The 27,358-nt window shown below is 34.1% G+C and overlaps 2 protein-coding genes across 2 annotated transcripts; both read right to left on the bottom strand.

Annotated features, from left to right (window-relative positions):
- Window positions 1–1,965: 1,965 nt before the first annotated feature.
- On the bottom strand, window positions 1,966–26,170 carry LOC127872121 (uncharacterized). Its single transcript, XM_052415448.1, has 7 exons — window positions 26,006–26,170; window positions 25,671–25,777; window positions 25,453–25,526; window positions 9,806–9,967; window positions 8,346–8,551; window positions 2,589–2,689; window positions 1,966–1,986 (listed from the first exon to the last, which is right to left on the bottom strand). Exons 1-7 carry the CDS (start codon window positions 26,142–26,144, stop codon window positions 1,966–1,968), a joined length of 810 nt encoding a protein of 269 aa, XP_052271408.1. The 5' UTR covers window positions 26,145–26,170.
- On the bottom strand, window positions 16,339–18,915 carry LOC127870746 (uncharacterized). Its single transcript, XM_052413195.1, has 4 exons — window positions 18,883–18,915; window positions 18,189–18,271; window positions 16,814–16,909; window positions 16,339–16,561 (listed from the first exon to the last, which is right to left on the bottom strand). The coding sequence occupies exons 2-4, from the start codon at window positions 18,261–18,263 to the stop codon at window positions 16,361–16,363; spliced, it is 372 nt and encodes a 123-aa protein (XP_052269155.1). The 5' UTR covers window positions 18,264–18,271; window positions 18,883–18,915; the 3' UTR covers window positions 16,339–16,360.
- Window positions 26,171–27,358: the final 1,188 nt, after the last annotated feature.

The following is a 27,358-nucleotide window of genomic DNA, read 5'->3' as shown; positions in this document are numbered from 1 at the left end:
ACGTTTGCTCGAAGTGCGATTCACCTGACCATAAATCACTGTATTGGTTGAGTTTTAAGAATCACGGTTAAAATTAAATCGTAAAAACTAATTCTGGAAAAAAAGGAATGCGTACATAAAATGTTTAAATGTCATATTATGGAGTCAGTACTTAGTATACCCACACAAACGAAGTTTAGGGTGCTATATTGGATAGAACTTCATATGCAGCATGTGTTGTGTTTATATTAAAACAAAGACGGATATGCATAATTTTTACACCACTATCGTGTGATTAAATCAACCCCGCCCGTTCTTTTATTGCTATTTTCGTTTATTGGCATTGAGCCAAAAAGTTCCAATAGAATTTCGAACCTGCATCGCTGCTGATATTAATCTCTGAGAGGCAGTTTAAGCAGAGTGATTATTCATGACATGCTATCTAATATAAAAGTAAATAGCCTTAGTACCTTCATTTGGACATAAAGATAAATGCTTTAGATCAACCGCTTAGAACGTAATTTAAAATATATGGTCATATAGATTTTACTCATTAGACATATCCAATTTGTTTATCTTTCACATTTATACCAAATCATAATCATATTTCAAAGGGATAAGAACATGCTTCGGTTATTCGTTTTTTATTTGCGTACTAAGTACATACATTTTTATTTATTGCCTGCTTACTTTAACAGTATTCCACAGCGAATTCTGCATTTTTGATTCACAAAAAACGAGTGTGTTATATCTGGAAAAAAGTGTCTAGATGTCCGGAAACAAAGTGCCATTGTTTTTTAGATGATCGGTAAACGAAGTGCAGATGAAAAATGTGCATGCGACTCTTAAAACATTTGAATTTTCTCAAATACATTAGTAAACTAAAATGTAACGTGTTGTAACATTACTGGATATATTGATCTTTTATTTCGAATAGTAAGCACGTTCTTGATTTATTTCCAAGTATGTTTATTTTGTTTAAATATGTACTGATCATTCAATTCATGCTGATTATCGATGGACTTTTATCGTTTTTTTAAAATAATTAACCGTTTTTCCGCGAATTTCTTTCTTCGCAATACGAAGTGCTATACCATTAATCACCCAAACAATGTTCTGTGTCTAAAAACCAAATAAACAGAACATAAATACAAAAAAACTGAAGAACTCACCTCTCGCGCGTGGCGTTTGTTGTTCTCTGTAAGTGAAGTGCCATCCGTAAACGAAGTATTCGCATACCCGGCGTGGTGTACCCGCAACTGTTAACTTTAATACCTGATGGGGTTTATATATTAGTAACACACGACTAATTGAAGATTAAATCTTGTAAAATCAAGACCGAAATGACTTCCAGAAAACGCGAATATACAAATTAATGCAAACATTTTTTTCAATAAGAAACGATTATGGCCCGTTTAATGTTTGTTTTAATTAATGTATTTAATAAAAATAGTTCAATATTCAAATTTAAGTTCGATTGGATGTAAATTAGGAAAGATAAAAATCAGCGCGTTAGTCGAGCGCTTGCTCTATCAAACAATCGAGAAAATCTTAAAATTGACAAAAATGCCATTTAGCATTAAATTATGTCTACGCTCAAACAATTTAATGGTCTTTGCTAAACCTTTCGCGGATTAGTTTTTGTTAAACACTGTAGAAAAGTTATTTCTGCATATCATTATATTATTTTATGCTATTGAAACAGAAATGTTCTGCTTAAAAATTCAATCGAATTGATATTGGTGTATTATGTTTGGGCTGCAGTTATCTGTTTTAGGAACCGGCCTCAAGCTAATATGGCAGCCATCAGTACAATAACGAGGTTAATATGAAATAAACTTAGTATTATTTATTATATTAATATACTATTTTCAATATTAAATAGCATTCTAATTTACAATAGGCATTACTGTTTCCGCACAATGTTTATGTAACCTAGTTGTTGTCCTTAAAGTCACATGCGTTTATGGAAGTATTTGCCTTTGATCAATTATTTGGTGTAGGCGTCTTCAAAATACAAGATATAGATAAAGAAATGTTTCATATAGTATACAATGGAACAACAGATATAAAATCAGGAAGGATATTCTAAATAACTTGACACATATGTGTACTGGCAAGTCAAATGTCGCAAATAGGCCTAACTTGTTCTAAGCTAGTAAGATATAATGTTATATATATTTATAGTATTGTGCGCAACCAAATGAAATTTAAATATTTTTTTTTAAAAACAAGAGCATCGCATAATGGGTGCCAACGCTCGGCTGCGGTTGCAGTTTTGAATAAATGAAAGCTTGTCAGAATAGAGGTCACAGTGACCTTGACCTTTGACCTAATGACACAAAAATAGTTGTGGCGTGTAGAACTCATCAAGGTGCATGTACATATGAAGTTTCAAAGTCGTAAGTGGAAGCACTTTGATTTAAGAGCCAATATTAATGTTTTTGCACGACGCATAAGGCGGAGGGCTGACGGCGGACGACACGACGAGCTGGCTATTACAATACCTAGGGTTTTCTTCGAAAACAGCCAAGCTAAAAATGAGTTAATGTATACATACCTACAAGCTTTTTCAAACCATACCATTTAAATTATAAATATAAATTCACCTGTACTAATTCTTCAAAATTCACATTGTCCAACAGTCCCAGTGGTGTCTCAGAACGACTTTTTCCCTCAGGACCTAGACCAGTTAAAATTTCCCGAATAACTGGAAAAAATAATAATAACACATATATAATTAACAAAATAAAGAAGCATACTGGTCAACGTGAATATGTGTTATATTGCCTGTGAACTCGTCATACAACCAAATAATTAAATGCGAAAGAAACTTATCACAATTAACTACTTTTGACAAAAATGCATAGGCAGGGTTCATACAGATTTTTTCCAATGAAATTCAAGCACTTTTTAAGCACTTTTCAAGGGAAAAAATCCAAATTCAAGCACTTTTTTAGTCCGACCTACTGAAAACTGTATATTATTCTGTGTCCAATACTGACAATATTTTCGCTAAATTGGTCTCTTCTTGCCTAACATTCTATGTGAATTTCAACAGTCTGCACTACCCTGCTACAGTAACAACTGTTTAATCAAAAGTAAGATATTTAATTATGATAATTGACCAAGGCATTACACATACCAAAAAAAACTGTTATTTGTATTGAATATCATTATGTAATCTAAATGTTCATAGCAGATATTCCAGTGGTATAATATAGCTGCTACAAAATGTTAAAGACAATTAATATCTGATACAAATTAATTCTGAAGTAAAAATAGAAAACTATAAATGTACAGAATCTCGCAACGGCAATATTAAAGGCCATGTATTAATCCTTTCCCTCATAAGAAGCAAAGTGAAAATGGCTATGTGCAAACAGCATAAAACCAGAACAGCCTGCAAGTAACTCGCAGTCTGTTCAGGTTTTATGCTGTTTGCTGCTCATAAGTATCTAAGGGTTGCACATGAAGCCTTTAAAACTTGAATCTAGTAAGAAAGGTCTTAATTAAATAAACTTTCTAAGTGACTACAATTGCTTCAAACTACGTATCTAAGTGGTAATGGGTTAATTGAGGCTTGTAATAATTATTTGGGCAAAAGCCCGCGAAGCGGGCGTTGACCGTTCATACATATGGGAATTTAGACATAAAATTACATAAAAATACCACATATGGATACGTCTCAAAAAAATTTGCCACGCGACATATATTTTCGCGATACTATTTATGGCCTTGAACAAATCAAAAACACTTTGACATATGCTAAATCACATGTAAATACATACCTCAGGAAAAGTTATATCAATGACATCATAATTGTGTAGCGAATCGCACTAAATATTCTCGCATTATTTGTTTTTCTTCGCAACCGTGCCAGAATTAATTTATTACTCAATTATCTCCCCTGAATGCTCTTCTTCAGTGAGTATAAGCCGAAGACTGGTTCACTACATATAGTTACAGTCTTTACCAAACACAATTTAAGTAAACATTACCCGTCTTTAATATATTGCCGAATCTCAGATTTCTGTCGAATTTATTTGCTTTGATCTTTTCGATATCTTATTGTTATTATTATCCTGACAAATCACAAACGCTTGTTAGAAAATTATTTGTTTTAAACATTCTAGTTGGAATCTCTATCTTGCAGTATTCTCGCGGTATTTCAATAACGACACCCTACTGTTTATTTGTCAGAATATGTGACGCATTTTCATTCGCTCTCAGAAAGCATTCTATACATAGATGGTGACGTCACTTCGTTATTGTGAGTAAGACCGGTGTGTACACAATGTCTCAGAAAGACGTTTTACGTGTGATCATGAGCAATATTCTGTTAAGTTGTCGTTGTTATCCACCAGAAACACATTTATGCACACAATTTAAAGATATTCCGATCTAACTTTTTAGTTTTTTAGCTTTAATTTTTAACGTATTTACACCTCGTCTGCTCGCACTTTACCGATATCCCGAAAGGTTACATATCACTATAATTAGTTTAGGCCTAAAACCACAAAATCCGATACCGTTGGATTTTCGTACTACAATCTTACGTAAAAAATCTTCCAGATTCGAAATCAACAAAAAAACAAGACATTTATAAATTGTCTGCATTATTGATCAAATTTTAAGATTTTTGTTGGTTTTCCGTTTTTAGAAGCTGTTCTGCGAAGCCGAAGGCAAGAGCTGAGCATCTTACAAGCCATTCTATCCAGCAAAACTGACAGTTTTGGTTTACAGAAATCAACAAAGGAGGGATTCCTGAACTATCAAATTTCCAAGCTATACACACAGTTATTATCTGTGGTGATCTTTATTGGTTCTGCTGGTTTACTTGGATGGAACATGTGTGAACTTTTATAGAACTTTGAAAAGTCTATATATGTCTATCTATAAACAAAAATCAGCTATTTTATAATAAGATCAGATGTGCGAACAATGTCAAAGGGTTGTTAAATTAACAATTTGAAGGCAATTATGCTGAAAAAAAAAGAAAGTTCCCATGCAAATTTTGTCTGTATATCGACAAGTGTCTGCCGATAATTGTCAAACTAGTAATACAAAACTTACCACAAGTATGTAAAAGCACTAAGTACCTGTGATCATTTTTAGTAAGATAGTGTAATTCTAAACAGTAGCAAATAGCTTGTTTAGTAAATGCATACTGTAATTAATATGATTTCCGTTCTATTGTGTAATTAATAAATTGGTTGTTACTTGTTAATCCATGATAAATGTTTTATGGCTAGTACAAAACCAGCAATGTTAATTTTGTAAAAGGTAATACAATAACACCACTTTGTAATTTCATATACGTAAATATTCTTGAAACGTAGGTTGATGATTGTGTTTTAGTTTTACTTATTTTGTAACTATTATTTTATGTGCAAATAAATGATGTGAAGTGTTTTGTATCTCCACACAATACCACATACCTTTTTATATATGTACTGTGTTATGTGTTATTTGAATGTTTAAATATAAAAAAATGGATGATATAACATGATGCATTCTAATATTTGCATTCAAATTGTAACTATAGAGCTAAGTGTATGCAGTTTAGAATGTGATTTTAGAATTGCTACTAAATGGCTAGTTTTTTTAGTGGCGACAAAATTTAAACTATTCAACAATAGTTTGCAAAAGAAAATTAGAAACCTGCAAGATACCTGTATTTATTAAATATTTTAATTGCGAATCAAGTATGTTGTTATGCTGTTACACATAATTATACATTGATAATAAATAAGAAGACAATTAGTGGTGTTAAAGTTTCCCAACAGTAGAAATCATTCTTCTGATGAAGTCAGTGATATACAGACGAAAGCTCCAAGTATGGCTTTCAATACGTAGTGTGTGTTATTTGACAGTCTAAAACTTATTAGATTAAACAAAAATCCTGTCAAATTTGTCAATCAAAATTGATTTGACACATCACATGATTTTGATTATGTTAAATCAGTGTACTGTATGCTAAATGCAACTGCTTTAGCAAGCTGTCAAGTTGAATTGAGACATTTGATGAAACAAACTGTTTCCTGGGTAGGTACTTAGTGTCTATATGACGTACCATGACGTCGAAAGTCTACAAGACCTACTAAGTAGATCGAGAAATGTACTTCAACGTACAATTTTCACCGACCCTTGAGTGTTAGCCAATCAGAAGACACCTTACGTCTGTTGCTTTTAGAGATTTTTGACATTGAACATTATTATTATTATTATTTATACCGAATTATGCCACTATCGACCGCTTACTCATAGATATTGTGAGTATTTATTAAACATTATTATTATTATAATTTATACCAAATTATGCGACTATCGACCGCTAACTCATAGATATTGTGCGTATTTATTGACCTGGCGTGGCGGAATTAACCTCTGACTTATGCAAGTTATGGTTATCACAAAATACCACCAACGGGGAGTTTATAATACATTATTTATCCCATTAATGCTTGGTAACTGGTTACCGTTGGGAATTTCCTACACAGTAATGCGCTGGACGGTCGTGATACTCCGCCCCGCATGATCATTTCAGACACACAATATGCTGAATAATTTTAATTTTAAAAAGGTAACAAGTGAATCTTCTTCAAATTTGTATATAATCTATTTCAATGCATTAAATACTTGAAACTTCTATGTGTTGTTATTTTGCCATTCTGATATTTTTATTCATTTTGTCCTCAACTAAAGAGATTTTAAACATTTATAATGAATAAATCTGAAGGAAAAGCGGCTCAAGAGACTAGTGTTTTGATTGGCTGTTCAGAAAATGTGTACGTAGAAGTACAAACATGTATGTCGAAGAACAAATTGTACTTTGTCGTACAAATATACACTTCGAAGTGTATTTTATATTCATGTCGACGTACAATTATTGTACTTTGACGTACATTTCTCTTTTTAACGTGTAGGTCTTCTTGACTATCAACCCAAATGGTACGCCATAGTATGTCTTTAGGGTTATCTAAAGAATGCTCCCACTTAAAGGATCAATACAGAGACCTCCCAGTGACTAAGCCAGTAAGCAGACACCCCATCCACTATACCACAAACACCGAACCAGCTATAAATTCCTGTGGCTAGAAAACAAAAAAAATATAAGATGCTAGATCTTTAAGCTTGGAACATGTAACTCGTTTTAAGATTTATTTTTTTGGATGCATTACTAAATTATTGCAACAATTATCATATTTTGAACACAATCATGTCCATATATTTATTAAAAATACATGGTTATCAAAAAAACTTAAAAAGCTTTTGCCCGTAAATTAGGTAGCACCTATAATCATATTACTTATTAAGTAATTTTCTACAGCAGGTACACATGTACATGTAAAATCTGTTATAGATGCAATAGTGTACTGTGTATGTTTAGACTGAGAGTCTGCACTCATGTAAACAGATTGCAGTTTCTTCACAGTATCATCTTATTTATTTGACAATCAGTCAAGTGCAACTTTTTTGTATTTTGTCTTTTGCAGTACGCCTGAATGAATTGGGTTAACCGAATGATTTTGCTTCACAGACAAACTGCATTTTAGGTGGCTTTTCAACGCCGATTCCCCCAAACTGTCGATCTCTATACCTGTTCTGCGTTCTTTACAAGATGCTTTGACTTTAGAATCTTTATTGTCAACAACCCCAGGGTACTTCAAAAGCCACCCTTTTGAAAAATGTACTTATTCGCTGGCATATTCCAACTTGTCAGCATCGTTATGGCATAAAGCATACAACAAAAACCGAAGTAGACCAATTGACGGAAGATTAGTAGTGGTTGCCTCCCTTACGTTCTTAAACCCGTACCAACCCGTACCGATCCAGTACCTGCCCGTATGAACAGATCGGAACCGTCATAAATCGTGAAAAAACTACGACTTCCGACTCACGGAAATTAAATATTTTTTTCCGTTTTTCAAGCACTTTTCCAGCAAAATTCAAGCACTTTTTAAGCACTTTTCAAGGCTATGGTTGAAAATAAGCCCTTTTCAGCACTCCAGATCGTTTTTAAGCAATTTTCAAGATAAACCTTGATTTTTAAGCACTTTTCAAGGTCTGTGCGAACCCTGATAGGGCCTATAACAAACGACGTTAAGAAGTTGTATATTTCAATTATATGAACAATTAAACACCCGAAACATGTTAAGAAGAAATGTTCTTACCCGTTATACTTAAGTGGTACTTTTTTTATATTGATCAGAACAATTAAAACAGCAAACAACTGAAACGGATATTTTTATTTGGATTATAACCGCTATTGGGCATACATTCACGATTCTTAGTACGGTATGTTTATTCTTACAAACTAAACTAGAGAAGCTGTGTAATGTTACAATTTACTTAGGTCTTACCAACACCGAAAGCATACAAATCCAGTAAAGGGCTCGTTTTGTGAACACCTGGTGGACGATATAATTCCGTTCCTGCTAAAGGCGTTGTTGTTATATTGCTTCCTGTCATTGACTCTCTTGACAAGCCAAAATCTATCAACCTAGCGTTGAATTTGTTGTCAAGCACGATGTTCTTAGACTTGATGTCCAGATGTAGAATGGTTCCCCTGTTGGAAAGATTAAGAATATGAAAACATATACTTAAACTTTGGACGCAGGGTCAGTAATATCTGAGGCCTCTACTGGCAATGATATCATCTGATAAAACTAGCTAGCATCCCCGTGAGCAGGATAAAGGAAAACACTGTTAGTGCGTGTCTCTCTATGGATAATCTTTCCTAGTATAAATCCGACCAGCTTGCATACAACGCATTCAGACACTATTAAAAAGCGGAATAGTCGGTATACTTAATTGACTCTTTTAGAACACTTTTGGAATGCATTTGGGAGAATCGGTACACTGTAGTGACTTGAGCAAACACTGTTTATATACAATTCCGACATAAACGGTTCAGAGATGATTGTGGTTCAAATGCCTTTTTTAATTCACGTACTTAATTTCAGGTCAATATATAGATAATACACGTTTTCGAGGGCATGATCATCTGCGGGCGCTCGAAAAATCCGTTCCTGCGTGTGCGCAGCACGAGGTCAGGAACGGATTTTGAGAGCGCCCGCAGATGATCATGTCCAAGAAAATGTGTATTTTCGCTATTATTGCATAAACAAATCACACATACCAAAATAAATTAAAATAACATTGAAAACAATGTTTTGTTCATTCGACATCGACAAAATAATTCGATTATTTCAATACAGTTCAAGGTTGTGTTTTACATATGCCTCACTCGGTCATCATCCGAAATGACGAGGCTTTACCTTCGGATAGGCAGTTTACGATTTAAAATGTGTTTAAACAGTGGATTAATGCAACGTTGAAATGCAGCCGCGCAAATTAAGAAATGAGGAAGTATTTTGGAATTTACAGCAGGATCGTTGAAGGTACATAATCACTTAAATTTACAGCATAGTCTTTTGAAAGTGTTGAGTAAATAACCTTAACTTCATTGACGTTGCCAATACAATAAAGCTGTTGTCAAGAGAGTGCAGATGGTATTAGTTAAAAAGTGGATTGAAATAGGCATTGCCATTATCCCTGCATGCATGATGAAACTGGTGCTTATTCAGTTCCCCATTTATGCTTGGAAAGTCGTAGAAGGCTGGAGAAGGGAAGTAACTGCGTGTGGACCAGATTATGGATATGAAAAACACATAATAGGGCTTGAACGGCACGTAAATCGCCTTGTTAATACACGATTTCTTCCGTTCAAGCCCTCATTTTGCCAAGTTTCTGCACCCCACAAGAGGGCATTATAGATAGAGTTTATGCAATAATACAAATATCAGAATGGAAGACATACCGAAACGAATTATTTGTGTGCATGTAGTCTATTCCACACGCTATCTGGTAGCTCACTTTCAGCCTCGTTTTCCAGTCAAGTAGAACCTTGTCCCCATTGTCGGATTGAAGTGCATTGAAAAGATCACCATTTTCAAAAAACGGTGATATCAAGTAATATATACTGTAATGTAAACGATATATTAATATAAATAATATAAAACAAGAGACAAAATTATCACAAAACCAGGTTTTCAAAAATAATAATATTTATAACAAGAGCTTTGTCACAGACGTGACGTATGCCCCCACACGCTGCATTGACACAGGATATTTTGTATGCTTTCTTCAAAAAAACTAGTGAAGCTAATTTATTGCGATTTGTATGAATTATTATGCCATTATCATTATTTCACATGACAACCCGTCCAATGACTGTTAACAAATTTGATGTACAGAGTCATTTTAAAATCTCACAATGAATGGCATACATATAGTCATTTTTGACCATTTTTGACTTTTGAACTCCAAGCGGCGTGACCTTGACCTTTGAGATATCAACGTTATTCTTTCGCATGACACACCATCCAATGATTGTGAACAAACGTACCGAGTAAGTTTAAAATCTCACAATGAATGACATAGTTATGGCCCGGAAAAGATCATTTATGGCCATTTTTTACCTTTGAACTCAAAATGTGACCTTGACCTTGGAGATATCGACGTAATTCTTTCGAATGACCACCGTCCACTGATTGTGAACAAATGTACCGAGTAATTTTAAAATCTCACAATGAATGACATGGTTATGACCCGGCAAGATCATTTATGGCCTTTTTTGACCTTTGTACTCACAGTGTGACCGTGACGTTGCAGATATGGACGTAATTCTTTCGTAAGACACACCGCCCAATGATGGTGAACAAATCTGCCAAATGATTTTAAAATCTCAATCAATGACATAGTTATGGCCCGGACAAGCTCATTTATGGCCATTTTGACCTTTGAACTCAAAGTGTGACCAAGACCTTTAAGATATCGCCGTTATTCTTTCGCATGACACACACACACACACACACACACACACACACACACACACACACACACACACACACACACACACACACACACACACACACACATACTTGTAAAACCTTCCAACCGGGGCAATGTGTTCTAAACCTACCAACCGGGGACCACCATTTCCACATATTCTAGAAAGCTGAAAGTGATAAAAAACAGACAAGTTTCGAACCTAAAATACGATTTTGACATAACAATTATGATAAATAGGGTAATAAATCAAAGAAAATTTTACATGCACACCGGGGAATTATGTGCGTACCAAATGAGGAACTGCGATGTGTGCCAACTGGGGAACGGTGTATACCAACAGGGGTACTAAGTGCGTACCAACTGTGGAACTTCAATGTGTACCAACAGGGGAATGGTGTATACCAACAGGGGAACTTAGTGCGTTCCAACTGTGGCACTTCAATGTGTTCCAACTGGGGAACGGTGTATACCAACAGGGGTACTATGTGCGTACCAACCGTAGAACTTTAATGTGTGCCAACAGGGGAATTGTGTTAACCAAGAGAGGAACTTAAGCGCGCTATCCCTGTGGAACTTCAATAATGTCCAACGGGGAACTTGCGTTTACCAACAGGGGTAATTGTGTGTAATCATGGTACCGTTGTTGATAGGACAATGGCGTGCACGTTCATGGATAATATTTAAGTTAGTACAAAAATTGAAAAGAATATGTATGAAACAATATTTAAATTAAATATGTTTATTATATGACCTTATATAAGTTCTGCAAAAATGCCTCATTTGATTGACTCAAATATTATTCACATCAAAATAAGCATACGAGACATAACGCAAATCAAACAATACATTTATGACTTTATTAGCTATAAGCCGACTACAAACATGCAAGTGCTGCATTATACCATAACAATCATGGTGAATTAATCAACAAATGAATACAATTCGTTCTTAAAACTAAAAAATAATGTTTTTGTTTTAGGCCACGCTATTTGTCAAACCGAATGAAGGAGAGGGGGAGGCGGCTTATTTGTTTAATTCCTTTTTTCCATCAGAAAAAAATATTCACGATGTTCACGTACTATGAAGTTTTTTATCCTAAAAGTAGAACTGCCCATAAGCATGTAGATTGAGAAGTGTAAATTTACTTTGTCCTTACTCTGACATTATAAAATAACTCATGCATTTAATCCCCTGAAACAGGTAAACATCAGAAAATTCATTCACACGCATGGCAACTTCCACTTCACTTAAATTGTCTTAAATACATTTATTGCATTTTCAAAAATAATAAAATCTGTAACTTTAAACAATCATGAACGTTTCACAACGAATGTGGCGAGGCCTGAGAAACAAAATAGTTTAGTAAACTAGCAAAACGACTTGATAACAATGCATTTTGATGCGCCAGTGACTTAGTCTACGGCGGTAGGTCAATCTGAATAATGATCAGTATTTATTGTTATAATATATGAATTCCAATTCTACAACTGTGATACCATTACACATGTGCTGTATTAAAAATATACAGTATGTATGCACTTGTTTGAGTAGAGAATGCCAAAAACGGGTTAACGTTATTAATGAACTTACATTAAATTCTACCTGTCGAAATAACAGATTATATTTTAAGGAAAATAGTCACTGGCAATCGCTTAGTTTTCCCTTGCAAACCAAACACCTTTTTTCAAGATTTGAATTCACGTATTTTGTTCAAACTACCTTTATGTAAACCAACTTATGTACCTAATTTTTGCATAAAATATGATAGAAAGAGTGTATTTTAAGCACTGAAAATTTATGCCGATGTGTCAACCATATATTTTTTGTTGAAAACAATATACAAGTTATAATTAATGTTGTTATACACGTATAATCACCGCTGACTTTGACAGCATTATCATTTTATAAAAACACTAATAATTAAATATGTACCAAAGCAAACACTTATCAAACACGTAGTTTAATATTATTTTGCATCATTTACATTATAGTATATATACTTACTGGGGAGTGCACATGTGAATCAATTGTTAGACCCTTGTTGGTGCCAACTTAAAAATAATATGTACCAACAGGGAAATTATAACAGTGTGACTCAATTCTGAAAATAAACATACCAATTATATACACAAAGCAAATATATGAATTGATAGTTAATGTGAATATCTACACGCAAAACAAATGCACAAAAGTCTGTGTAGGAAATTATTGTAATATTTAACAACTATTTAATCAATTCTAGTGCGATATTTACGCAATAATTTACATATTGGTAAATTTTTACTTTAAAATAACTATTAAGAACTCACCTGCAAGTCAGACACCTGTCATTCAAAACAAATTTTGTAAAATTGACAAAATATTCATTTGTATTCTTCACATTGTAGTAGTAGTTTAGCAGTAGTTTTTTTTATGTTATTTACATTTATCTTATTATATCTAAAAGTGTTTGTTTGTTATGCTTGAACAAAATGTTTGTTTCCATTTATCCGACTGAATTTTTTTGTGCCTTCTCTGAACATTTAGCCTTCTAGATTGATTTTTTATCATGTTTGCTATATTCATTCATATTCACCAAGTTTGGGGTAAAAAATAACTTGTATAGTGAGTAACTCGTAGAAACTCGTAATTGAAAGTACAAAGAAACACTCTCTGGCCGAACTATATATCAATCCTAATTGGTTCGGCGATATGATTATGAACAAATATCGTTTTTGACTGAACCGTATTAATAAAACATTCAAATACAATAAGCACACATATATCGTTTTCGAAAAGAGTATATAGAACAAGAAAACACACAAAACACATGTGGCAACTTCATCCTTTAACGTATTCTCCTAAACGTGCATTATATGTGTTATATTTTTTTAAGTTAAAAGTCCCCGTCGCTTTTTTGTTTCAATTAAATTTATGCAAAAGTCTTTGACATTTTTCCAACTTCTGTTGTGAAGGTCATTCTCACTTTCAATACATGCAAGTAATGATTTTTTCCCTGGTAATTTACCAATTATCAAAAAACGATCTAAGTGTCTGTGAACAGCTCCTGTTTTCGTCTTCACTCCGTTGCTTTTTGGCTGCTTGTTTTGTTCTCCTGGTATTTGAAGTACCCTTTTCTGTACATGGATAATAAAACACCATATGACGTCGCTAACTGCCATGTGTAAGATATCCATATTAAATATATATACTTCAGTACAATTTTTCATAGCAAAATTACGACAAAAGCGTCCAGGTACTTACGGCACCTGATAATGACATCGATGTCACACGACAAATTTGGAAACATTATTTTGCCTAATGAATCAAACAATTACATGTAAGCAAATCATGTTCTAAGAAACATAAGAAACTTGGAGATACATAACTTAAATGCATTCACATGTGTATGCATACCTTTGTCTGTTATTTTTGGTTGACTGGTGCTGGGAAGCAGAGTTTCAAGGTCTTCAGTATTTTCATTTTCTGATAATTCAGAAGAATATTGTTCATCTGTCGTGTAAATCACAAGATCAAAAATTATATATAGTTTATAATATAACAATGATGGAAACAAACGAAGCACACCAAATAAATATGCAGTTAGTGCATTGAAATTGAAAAATTAGAAGTAGCCAATGTAAACCTTACTGAGCACAAAATGAGTGTAGACTTTAAATTCCGCCTTACCTGGTCGTCTCCGATAAAAAAGAATTACCTTGCATAACACAAGTATATTTCAGAAAATGTTTGTAATTCTTTTTATCACTTCAGATAATCAAGTTCGGTAATGAGCCCATAATTAACATTAAGTTTACTGTATGAATTTAACACTAAAAATGCGACATACCTACAATACATTCGTCGTCCACATCAATATCGTCTAGCAAATTGACAGAATTTCTGGTAATTTGTCCACTTTCCATCATCATGAGCAGCTTGCTGACTTTGGCAACCTGCATGGTTCCATCTGGTAATCTGTAGAATTCTCTATGTACCCGAATGTCGTGACCAAGAAATTTAGCTAGAATGTCTATTTCATTTTCAGACAAGTTAAAAAGCTGAGTCATTGTGGCAATATGTTTCCTTAACTTTGTAGAACGAAGCCTTTTCGGATGTTCAGCTCCACAGTCAATTGCAATTGAACGTAATACATCTGTCCCACGAATATGCGATGATGCAGATTTTGTTGGGAAAAGATATTTACTATTTAAACAGTTTGTTAGAGAATTTCTGCTGCGTATGAGCAGGTCGATATTTTCTTTCACCTGTCTTGGAAACAGTACTGCAGCTATTCGACCTCGTTTTGAAATAATCTCTGTACGGTAAAAATAACGGCACAGGTTTTTTTTCCAGTTTTGTTAAACATCCATCTAATTCTCCATCGTCATTTGTCGATTTGTTTTTTTAATATTCTTCGACTGTCATTTTTGACACATCGCCTGATCGTTTCGATTAAACACAAGCAGATTTCAGACAACTTATGCCATGCTTGCCTTTTCTCGCAATTACTTGCTGATTCTTGTAAGGTATTTGCATGTGTTTCTGCTTCATGTCGTAAGTATTCAGACATTACTTTGACATCATTTGCCAATGGCAACAGTTCTTTCTGACTGTTCTGCTTAGCCTCATGAAGTGTTCTTAAGGCATTGGAAGACACGTCATCCGTCCAATTAATTTCAAATAGTTGGAAAGCTCCTCAGCCCTTGTTTGCAGATCCTGGTTGTTTGTTTCGATTCCTTTCGAAATTAGAATGTTTAGACATTTCTGAAGCGTTGTGCCAATCTTTAAGGCTAATGATGGTGTAGCATAAGTATTGGTGTTTCCGTCGAAGCCGGCAACGTTTTTGCAAGATTGTGTAATAAATTTGAAAGCATCTGGATACATGAAATTCTCCAAAGACTTTTCAACATTGCCTGAACAAGATCGCATGTCTTTCAGCAATCTACCAACTTCTCTTAACTTCTGTCTAATATAATTGTGTTGCTCTTCATCATGGCCCCTTTTTGTACAGAGTTTTTCACCGAATGCAAGGATTGTATTATCACTTTTGACTTTGCGACTTATTTCGTCGTTTCTCATGGACTCGATTACTCGTCTTAAAATAGTGCTTCCTTCTTTTGATTTTGGTAATAGCAGGCTGCTCTCTTAAGCGAGTCGTTTTCTTGATCCCGCCGCATTTGTAAACTTACATTTTTGAGTGTGCCTCCACAGGATTTTCTTCGGGTAATACCCGTAACAGTAAGGACAAGGTCCATACTCGTCTGCAGCTACGCGTTGATTGTGACGTTGTCTGTATGACACAAACAGCTGTCCTTGGCCATCTCGCAATACTTAAACATTATGGAGATGGTTCCCAACGTTCCTTATTTTTTCATACATTTTTTTATTTTCTGCTGAATTTTCCGTATTTAATAGATCTTTCACATCTTGCCCATCTTTATGCTGCGAAAGCAAATGTTTGTTTTAGTTTTGTTTGAGCCTTTTCGCAAAACATGCAATAAAATCTCTTATCGTAATGTCTGTATTCACTGTTATTTGTTTAAGCGATGGTGATGTTGGTTTTGTGTGCCTCTGCGGATGATTCGTCACGTTCACGAGATTGCAAGGATTCAACAGGAGGTAGTGTTGACGCTGTCTTCTTTTGAAATCTTTGAATGTTTGGTATGAGTTCGACAACTATCGACTCATCTGACGATGCATCGCCTTCTTCCGGAATATAGTCTTTGTCATTGTCACTATCCTGTAAAATAAAGTTGTTTTCCTGTGTGTGAGATCATATAAAAATATGAAAATATCACAACATCATAATTTGTTGTTGGTGAACTACATCCATAAAAATGTGTAAGTGTAACATAACACTTACCAGAATGCATGTCTTAATTACAGTTCGATACTAGAGCTTGAAAAAAATCGGAACTATATATAATCTTAGATAAAATGTTTAAATGTGTGTACTGTATTGCAATCACAAAATCGTTATAAGTTTACGTACATCGATATCCGATGATTCACTGTTCAACATATTTTCTGCTGCATCTTGTGAATTGTACTCGTGTGCAGTGTCGCTATGTTCTTTAGTTTCGGTACTCTGCAACACAATTCAATAAGACAATAATAGAGTAAGATTCATACATCCACGTTACTTAGTATCAGTTGAAATTGCAATTCTTTAGTAGCAGCATTTTCAATTGATATCATCACTCATGTGGCTTTTTATTATGATGTAGAAAATCTAAGTGACATGAGAATTTTGTGTAAATGTTTGCAACCGATGGTATAATACAAGTTTAATCCACCTTCGTCCAAAATAGTTTACTTTTGCTTATCTTACATCACATGTTTTATTTTTTGCCGTTCACTGTCATTGGGGAAGATTTGAAACAGATTGATAACTTGTTTTGTCGACATAATAACAAACTGAAAAACACCCATAAAACATTTTTAAAGGTTGCATTTAAATGATCAATTTCAACAAAACGGTTTCAAATTTAACATATCTTTGATTATTTATCTTGAACGTATCAAGCTTGTTTAAAGATTGGCTGAATACACCGACGTAGCAAGTCTTAACATATACCAGGTTGTTCCAAACATGTTATCCAAGTTCAAAAAAGTATACAAGGAATATTTTTTTACAGATACTAATAAGACAAAATGTATGCACGGTTAAATGAAAGGTATTGTACTTCTCTGGACAAATGTGTTGGAAGAAAAAAGAACTGGTGAACGGACTGTGGTTCACGGTAAATCCTGTATGTATTGTGCGGTGGTTGGTGTAAAATGAACTATCCTTTCTTACCCATGTCAGAATGTATCGTATAGCAAAATATCGAGTAGATGCTATTGTTTTTTTGTCGTTAAGATAAAATATCAACCAATGACCATATGTAACACGCAAGTTAAATTTCTTAATGTCTCAGAGTTTCATACACAGTAATTGGCAGCGTATAAGTCTTACACTGAAAATAAAAATTAATGATATTACACTTCTTGGATAAGCGTGATAACGTTTTTGTGATTATGATGAAGTCGATGTTTATAAACTACAGTGGTTAATACACATTCGCACCAGTTTCATTGACAGGTGTAAATTCTAAATTCTTTGTGTATATGAAGATTTTGAAAGACAAGTAGTTCAAAGTCACTACAACTGGTAAACAATATTTTATTCTTTTAAAATTCGCATAACATGTTAATATAATGATCATCGACGTACGTGTTATGTTAAGCCCAAATACCAATTAGCATCACCCGGAATAAATATTGGCACAATATAATTTAAGGCAAAATTACGCCTATTTCACTGAAGACTAAACCAAACCAGAAAATACGCCTTAGTAGCTTCGACATAGTGAAATATTACAAACCGTCTCATCGACTTCTTCCGTGTGTACGGATGTTGTTTGTCCTGGTTCCTGGCTGTCCGTAGATCTAGTAGTCATTGTGTTGCCTATTCACAACAACAATAAAAAATGGTATAACACATAATCTAGTCAGAGTTAAAAAGTTCGTTATTTATAAAAACATTTAGTACAACACATTGACATTAATTCCTTGTACACAAATTACATTAATTTCATGATATACATAATATGTATTTAGGCATGTGTAGTTATAACAAAATCACTAAGGAGCCATAATTCTTACAAAATGCTGTTTACAGTAGTCTGCTCTTGTTTATAGATTGGGGTCATGTTGGTAAAGAAGTATGCAAAATATAAAAGCAATATGTCAAGGGACATAGACAATATTTGAGGTGGTACGCAAACTTTAACATTCCAATGCTAACGCTAACGCTCATGCTAACGCCGACGCCGGGGTGAGTAGGATAGCTCCACTGTATATTATATAGTCGAGCTAAAAACTGCCTAGAGCTCTACTTTGTTTAACGTATATTTATAAAATATATTCTTGAAATATGTACCGTAAAACAAGCTTTGTAATCAAATGATATTTATATAAATCGATCTTTAGAATTCGTCTTCCAGTATTACTTTAACGTTTACATAAAAGCGCTTTTTAATAGTAATTAAAAATTATAAACATAATTAAAAAACTTACCTTAGTTTAATGCGTTTGTTCGCTCGAAACTCCATTTTTTCCAACTGACTTTCACTAAATGATATAAATACCGAGTGTATGATTTTTAAACAGCGCAACCGGGGAACTGTTATAAGCCTGGATACACACTCGATTGTAATATGGTCAAGATTTGTGTATATTTTGTGCATGCCACAAACCCGCTAATCGGGGAAGGCGTTGGATTTCTAATTTAAATTGACAGTTTGGTATTTCATTCACGTAGATTAGAGATTTTCGCCTAAAACCAACCGGGGAATTCCCCGGTTGGTTGGTGTTCCCCGGTTTGTTGGTGTGTATTCATACGATTTTCCCCGGTTGGTAGGTTTTACAAACTCACACACACACACACACACACACACACACACACACACACACACGCGCACGCACGCACGCACGCACGCACGCACGCACGCACGCACGCACGCACGCACGCACACACACACACACACACACACACACATGCGTGTATTTAAAAGGGTTGGTGCGTTTACATTTGTGCGTGCATGCGTGTGACGTGCAGTCACGATTAAGGCCGCAAAATAGGTGAAGTAATTAAATTTAACATTGAAACAATATATTCATTATTACTCTTATTTAATAATATTGTACCCATCGTTTATTGGTCCGCCTTTATCTATATCTTAAAACCAATAAAGAGTAAATATAGTGGTCAACATTTGTCATTATAGGTGAGTGCTTTATATAATTTCGGATGACGAAACGGTTTGGATTACCCAAAGCTAATTTGCACTATGAGGGAACCTTTCTATTTGTATATAAATCATTACGCATTAACAAAAACATTCGTTTACACACGCGATTATTGTGTACATGGATAATGTGAATGTGCATGAACTTGCCCGGGCAATTACTGTATCATGCATTCGAAATATATATTACTTCAACCTCAAATCATATCAAGGCAATATGTCGCGTGCAATATCAATGCGCTCGCTTAAAGGTCAATATGATAATTATCACTTGCAGCTTTTGTATGATACAAAATTAATAGTTATAATTAAATAATATTTTCGTTGAAGGTCTATTTTTAACCCAGCATCAGGAGATTCCGTTATATATGAAACAATTGATCATCAGATCAAGATGCAGCGCTGTATAAATCAATTATGGCGTCCATCTACAAGTCAATGTTAGAATTAGTTATGAGGCAAACTATTCACACCAGTAAGTTACCTTTTATAAACCTTCATCGAACGATGATATTTATGGTTTCAACAATACATGTAACTCAACAACTATTTATGTGTCTAGTTTATTTTAAGGGGACATTCGTCCTCTATGGACATATTTTTGGAATTCAAAATAATTTTATCCGTAAAACGTAATAACCAATCATAACATCCGAATTCAAATTCGGTCAAAAACGTGAAAACAATGGTGAAGTACCATAAACACAGATTACTTGTAAAGTTTTATGTTAATTTCCACTCATTTAACTTTTGAAACTGTTCCAACTTTTCACATGAACAATTACATTGTTGTTTATAAGCATGTTGTTATATGATGTGGCTTACGGCGAATGTCGATGTTAAATTTCTAGTAAGCAACATATTTATCATTTTGTTTCGCTCAAGTATCTGAAAAGCGCTTATAGAGAATAACTATGTTAATGTGAATGTGTATTTGAATTTATCCGTCGAGATGAAGAAAGGTTTACATGGGAAGGCTTGCCGAGCCGTGTAAGCATTTCGTAGACGTGTCGGAAAGATTCACAATCAACTAACATATTCAATTTATCCTACAATATTTGTTATGTATTCAATTTGTTCCTGATGCAATCAAAAAACTTTAATTGCTAAAACATTTACCATTTTAAAGCAATAAGTGTAAGCAGGCAATTTTTTGTGAATAGACATGCGTTGATCGACTGACAAAGGAACGACTTATTCAAACAAATAAATTACCCTTCAACGTCGATTTTCTTTGAAAAGGTTAAAGAAGAATTCACTGACACTTTTCTTAATCCGTCAATTCTACAAAACCTCAATTTATTCGAGTACATTCGACATATTAAAGAAATCAAATATTCAGTCTCACCGGTTTCATTCGAGTAATATAGTCAAACACTGTTTATAATGAAATGACTGCAGACATTAGCGTCCTTGACCTGAATAACGCAATCAAGTGATTTCGTCAGTTGCGTAGTAAAATAAGCTCTTTTCTAACATATGATAAACCGTGTAAACTTTAAAACGTCGCGGTTAATGTGTCTGGTTACCACGCGGGAGGTACAAGTTCAATACCCCGTTAGATTAAGATTTGTTTCTAGTTTGATAATCGAATTTAAAAGAAACGCTGCATTGATAACATTCAGCTTTTATTTATATACGGTCTTTTGATTAAAAAAGTAATCATTCAATTCATGTATAAATCAAATTTTAACAACAAATTAACGAGGAGTGAAATCAAACAAAAGTAGTCCCATAGCAGGCGTTGTATAAATCAAGGTGTTGAATAACCCTTATCTTCATTCCACGGGTCGTGATTCGTTAAATAAAATAATGTATCTGTAGGATAAACATACATCTGTGTAAGTGTTAAATTGTAAGTACATTACAATATTTAAAATTTCACTATCATCAACAGTCTATTTTACATTAGATATGAACATTTATTTGCCTATGCTTATTTGCATATATGTTACGTAACAGATCAACTTTGTTTTCATTCATATGTAAGAAATGGTTTGCAAGCTAGCATATGAAGAAACAAGAGCACCGCCTTGCGGGTGCAGACTGCTCATCTATTTTTCTTTTAAAGGTGAAGGGACCTATCTCAATATTTCAATCACAAAGGAGGGAGGGGTGGGGTGAAGAGGGGTGTATAGTGTGGGTGTGTGGTCATTTATTACATTATCTTCCAAAAATAAGAAAACAAATGAAAAAAATATTTTTTTTTTGTTTGGGGGGTGGGGGGTATTCTTGGGTGGAATGGTTGGACGGTATTTCAAAAATAAAGTAAGAAAAAAAATTTAAGTTTTTTAACAATTTTTTAAAAAAATAGAGGGGGTGGGCGTTGGTGGGCGGCGGGGGAGTTTAGTGTGAGGGTGAAGTCATTTATGAGATGATCTTAAAAAATGGGGGGGGGATTCTGGGGTGGGGGCGTGGGGGATTGTTTGGGTGGAGTCTATTGTGGTATGTCAGGTAAGAGTTGTTATGTCAAAGCATCAATCAAATCTAATCATAAATAAAGAAGTTATAGCAGTTTTAGCAAAATTTAATAATTTGACCTTGATAGTTAAGGTCCTTCAAAGGTCTAGGTAAAATTCAACTTGCCAGGTACAGTACCCTCATGGTAGCATGAAAGTATTTGAAGTTTGAAAGCAATTGACCAGTCGCCAAATTATCGATCGCTCCGCCCACATAGTCACGTGGTCTAGTGATTAGAAAACTCCGACAAGCAGATCGCAATGATAGCGAATTAGGCGGGTGAAATATTATATTTGTAACGATGTATCGTGCTATTTCCTACAATATAAATTTTTGAAGCCGCACACAAAACTAAACTGCTTTGTAAAACTTGAACAAATCATACATTTTTTAGCGAGAAATGGCGCAATCAAAATAAATGAGTAAACGACAGAATGACTATCAGAAACGTTTCATAGACATATCATAGGGAATTAAAAATCTGTTGTAAAAATGAACATTTATTTCATATTGATTTTGAACTTTTATTAAACAGCCTTAAAGTGAATCCGGTGGCTTTTCATATATACTTATTTAAAAAAAAATGTGTTTTTAAATGCAAATGACACATGTATATTATTTCATGTATTTTTAATGAGAACCAGTTAAATTTCCCTTTCGAAAAATGCAATGTTGGTATTACGGTGCTGTTCACCAATATTCGAATGGAATATATTAAGGATATTATGCATGTGTTTATTTATAACAAGATTGACCTTATATGTTCATTGCAATGTTCACATTTTCCCTGTATCAATATATTATAAGCCGTACATTTTACACATGAAGTCGCTAAAGCTGGCTAAGCCGCATTGAAATCACCATTTTGTTATTTTTTTCTTTAGTTATAACAATATTTAAGTTTACAATTTATAATGATTTCACTTGTTTATGATCCACAGAACATAAATATATAAATGAAAATGATAAAAGTAATTAAATGGTTTTCTTTTCTTATGTACAGTACCTAATAATGCCTTCATGTTCCTTCATTCTGAGATCCGCGCAACATACTGTCATTTATTAATTATCGATAATTACGGTGGGATTATTAACAAGCACGTGTGGCAATTTTTGTGTTGCCCAAACAGATTAATAATGTTGTGCATCAAACGGTTTCACACGTTTTATGGAACACACGACTTTTGTGGTCAAACTATTGTGTTTGTTTTCTCATTACTCGTTCATATGTTCAAGAAATGAAGGTAAAATAATAACCTTTTATAAAGTATGTATAGCACCTACAATTCTATAGAATAATCAAACAGTATTGATTAGGCAGTTGATATAAAAATCTGTGTAAACTCTTAAAAATTACGTCCATTCCATATGTTCGACACGCTTTTTTGTCGGACAAAATGGCGGCCAGATACGCGTTGCTGAGGCGTGTGTGAAAACTCGCGATCTGATTGGCTGATAGTTTTATTTGATTGACAGCTGGCGACTGGTCAATAGCATTGATACTTTAGAAGTAAAGTGGATCTAAACACAAAATTTAACCATATATTCAAAGTTACTAAGTCAAAACAGGGCCATAATTCCGTCAAAATGAGAACAAGAGATATGCAACTTGTCCTGTACTGTCCCCTTATGATAGTTCGCGAGTATGCCAAGTATGAAAGCAATATATATGATACTTTAGGGGTAAAGTGGACCAAAACACATAAATTTAATCAAATTTTCAATTTCTAAGTATAAAGGGCCCATAATTCTGTCAAAATGCCAGTCAGAGTTACATTACTTTGCCTGCACAGTCCCCTTAAGATAGTTAGTAAGTGTTGCAAGTATGAAAGCAATAGCTTTGATACTTTAGGAATATAGTGGATCTAAACACAAAACTTAACCAAATTTTCAACTTTCTTAGTATAACAAGGGCACATTATTCTGTCAAAATGCCAGTCAGGGTTATATAACTTTGCCTGCACAGTCACCTTATGATAGTTAGTAAGTGTTGCAAGTATGAAAGCAATTGCTTTGATACTTAAGGAATAAAATGGATCTAAACACAAAACTTAACCAAATTTTCAATTTTCTAAGTATAAAAAGGGCACATAATTATGTCAAAATGCCAGTCAGTATTACATAACTTTGCCGGCACAGTCCCCTTATGATAGTTAGTAAGTGTTGCAAGTATGAAAGCAATAGCTTTGATACTTAAGGAATAAAATGGACCGAAACACAAAACTTAACCAAAATTTAAATTTTCTAAGTATAAAAAGGGCACATAATTCTGTCAAAATGCCAGTCAGAGTTACATAACTTTGCCTGCACAGTCCCCTTATGATAGTTAGTAAGTGTTGCAAGTATGAGAGAAATAGCATTGATACTTAAGGGATAAAATGGACCTTAACACAAAACTTAACCAAATTTTCAATTTTCTAAGTATAACAAGGGCACATAATTCTGTCAAAATGCACACCAGAGTTATCTAACTTTGCCTGCCCACAGGGGTGTCAATTTGCCAAAATCTAAAATCCTGCAAATAGGCCTATCGTTTTGGGGCCAGAGCAAAAAAGGGTTAATAATTCGTGTAACTTTGTTAACTATTGTATATAACTTTGTAAACAATATGTAAAAGTAAAATAATTTGTGTTTAAGATGACAATATGTTACAATAATCTTAAAATTCCAGAAAAAAATCCTCTGATTTATATCAAAATCAAAATTGGTCCTTAAGGGCCAAAATCCTGATTTCAGGAATAATCCTGAACTGTGACGCCTCTGCTGCCCAGTCCCCTCATGATAGTAAGTAAGTGTACCAAGTTTGAATGCAATAGCATTGATCCTTTCTTAGAAAAGTGGACCTAAACACAAAACTTAACCGGACGCCGATGCCAAGGTGATGACAATAGCTCAGATTTTGTTTTCAAAAAAAAGATGAGCTAAAAACGTAGGCGGATCAAAATAAAACTCGATACTTTTGAACAAGACACGTTTCAAATTCAATGCAAACTATATATACAAGAATCAGGGATTGAATGAACATTCCATGACATAAATGTGTAAAAATGTCATTAAAGTAATGAGTTGACCTACATTATACCTTGTATCTAGGAATTGATACTTCTTATGTTGAAATCCAATGTGATTAAATGCGTAGAGAATCCTTTTACATCGTGTATTTATGTTACTTTTTGTTTAAGAGTGGTAATGCTCGTTCTAATTAAAACAAATCAAAATATTTAATGATGTATATTTGTGAATATTCTATTTTTCAACAACATTAGATAAAAAATAAGAAAGACATTATTTAAAAAATGTAAGTGTTGCGTTACAAGTGTGATTGAGTGTAGTTCTCATCTTTGAACAAAGCTTTTCCGTTTCTATTGCATATTCTTACCCTAACAAAAGATCATCGTGGTATGCCAGCAGTGGAACGATAGCAAAATGCTTCACGCGTGATGCCAGCTTCTCCTAAAACAGCGCTGATGTCAATACATTTGTTTAAATCAAAGAACAAGCAATAAGTATTCATAATACATTTCGATATGCGTTTCAGCATGCTGTTCACGTTTCTGAAGTTAAATAACAAATATGACACATACAACAAATACTCACATTTTTAACGGAACCTAAAAGTTGCGTCTGAGATTTGTAGTTCTCATCATCACCTCCTATTGCCTTAAGGACAAGTTTGTGTTTGAATCCAGGAATAGGAACGCGAGCTTTATTGAAACAATAATGACTCACAAAAGGAACGAAGGTACATTACAATATAATATACAGTAAAATATTGTAACCAGTTAACAAATACTAAGCAAGATATGACACATTATGTAGTATTATATATAAAAGTTATTTAAGTATCGCGGATGCTGTTTTATATAAAACAAATATCATACTAAAAGATATTTATATATACAAATATATATGCTTACAAATATATATTTTACCGAAACCACCACCCAAGTTCGTTAGGTCGGAACAGTTTTTTATCTTCATGAGAAAGGATTTGCTAAGTTCAACCAATCTGCCATCTTGTAAATGTGATGTAATCTCTTCGACTTCGCCCTCATTCCAGCCCTCATCCATTGCAGGTGTTCCTTCCAATTCACCGGTTTCTGGAATAATATATAAGATTTATAATATATATATTATCATTGGGGACAGTAGTCTAGTGGTAAGACGCTGGGCTAGGGATCGAAAGGTCCCTGGTTCGAATCCCGCCAAGGCACTGTATTTTTCTGAGCAAATAATTAATCCCACTCTTGCTCCTCTCCACCCAGGTGTATAAATGGGTCCCCTTATGATAGTTAGTAAGTGTTGCAAGTTTGAAAGCAATAGCTTCGATACTTAAGGAATAAAATGGACCTAAACACAAAACTTAACAAAAAAAATCAAGTTTCTAAGTATAAAAAGGGCACATAATTCTGTCAAAATGCACGCCAGAGTTATCTAACTTTGCCTGCCCAGTCCCCTTATGATAGTAAGTAAGTGTACCAAGTTTGAATGCAATAGCATTGATACTTTCTGAGAAAAGTGGACCTAAACGCAAAACTTAACCGGACGCCAACGCCGACGCTGACGCCAAGGTGATGACAATAGCTCATAATTAAAATAAAGATGAGCTAAAAATGGTAAGCTGAGAAATGGATATTGCTGTCGTCAATTTAAACGGACATATATCTACACAAGAAAGATGCATTTTATAATAAATGAAAAAAATAGCGCTAGCATAACGAAAATGCATTGAAGGGTAAAAACACGTTCAACAAACTCTTGACATTCTGAAAAATATGGTTTCTAATGTGGGTCACATTGAAACAGTTCATTCAGTATAGGTTGCTTACGGATGCGTCGACAATGTAACTCAGAAGAAATAAAACATTTAATGACATTTTAATCTCGTACATATCAAATTATCAACTATAGAGTAGATGCAGCCGTTCAACTGTTTGACGTGCGTATATAACGCATTTGGAATGATACTTCCGAGGCCTAAGACATCAAGGAGAACACTGCTATAGTTAATACCTCGTGAGCATTATGGCCAATAGAAGATCTTAATGTCCCGAGAGAAATGAAGACGCTGGGACCTTCAACAAACGTACAAACGACAACGAAAACAACAACAATTATGAATACAACGGAGACGACAATCGACGACGAAAGTTAAACATCGGAAAGCAGAGCTGAATCAACAAACGCATTCCAATCGCCACGGACGAACCTACACTCGGCTTATCTTCAGGACGGCGGCAATGACATTAAAAAAACATCGTATTCGCCGCGCGATGACTTCAATA

This window comes from Dreissena polymorpha, chromosome 3 (assembly GCF_020536995.1).
Source record: "Dreissena polymorpha isolate Duluth1 chromosome 3, UMN_Dpol_1.0, whole genome shotgun sequence".
Taxonomy (NCBI): Eukaryota; Metazoa; Mollusca; class Bivalvia; order Myida; family Dreissenidae; genus Dreissena; species Dreissena polymorpha.
This window is presented reverse-complemented; position numbering and strand designations above follow the sequence as displayed.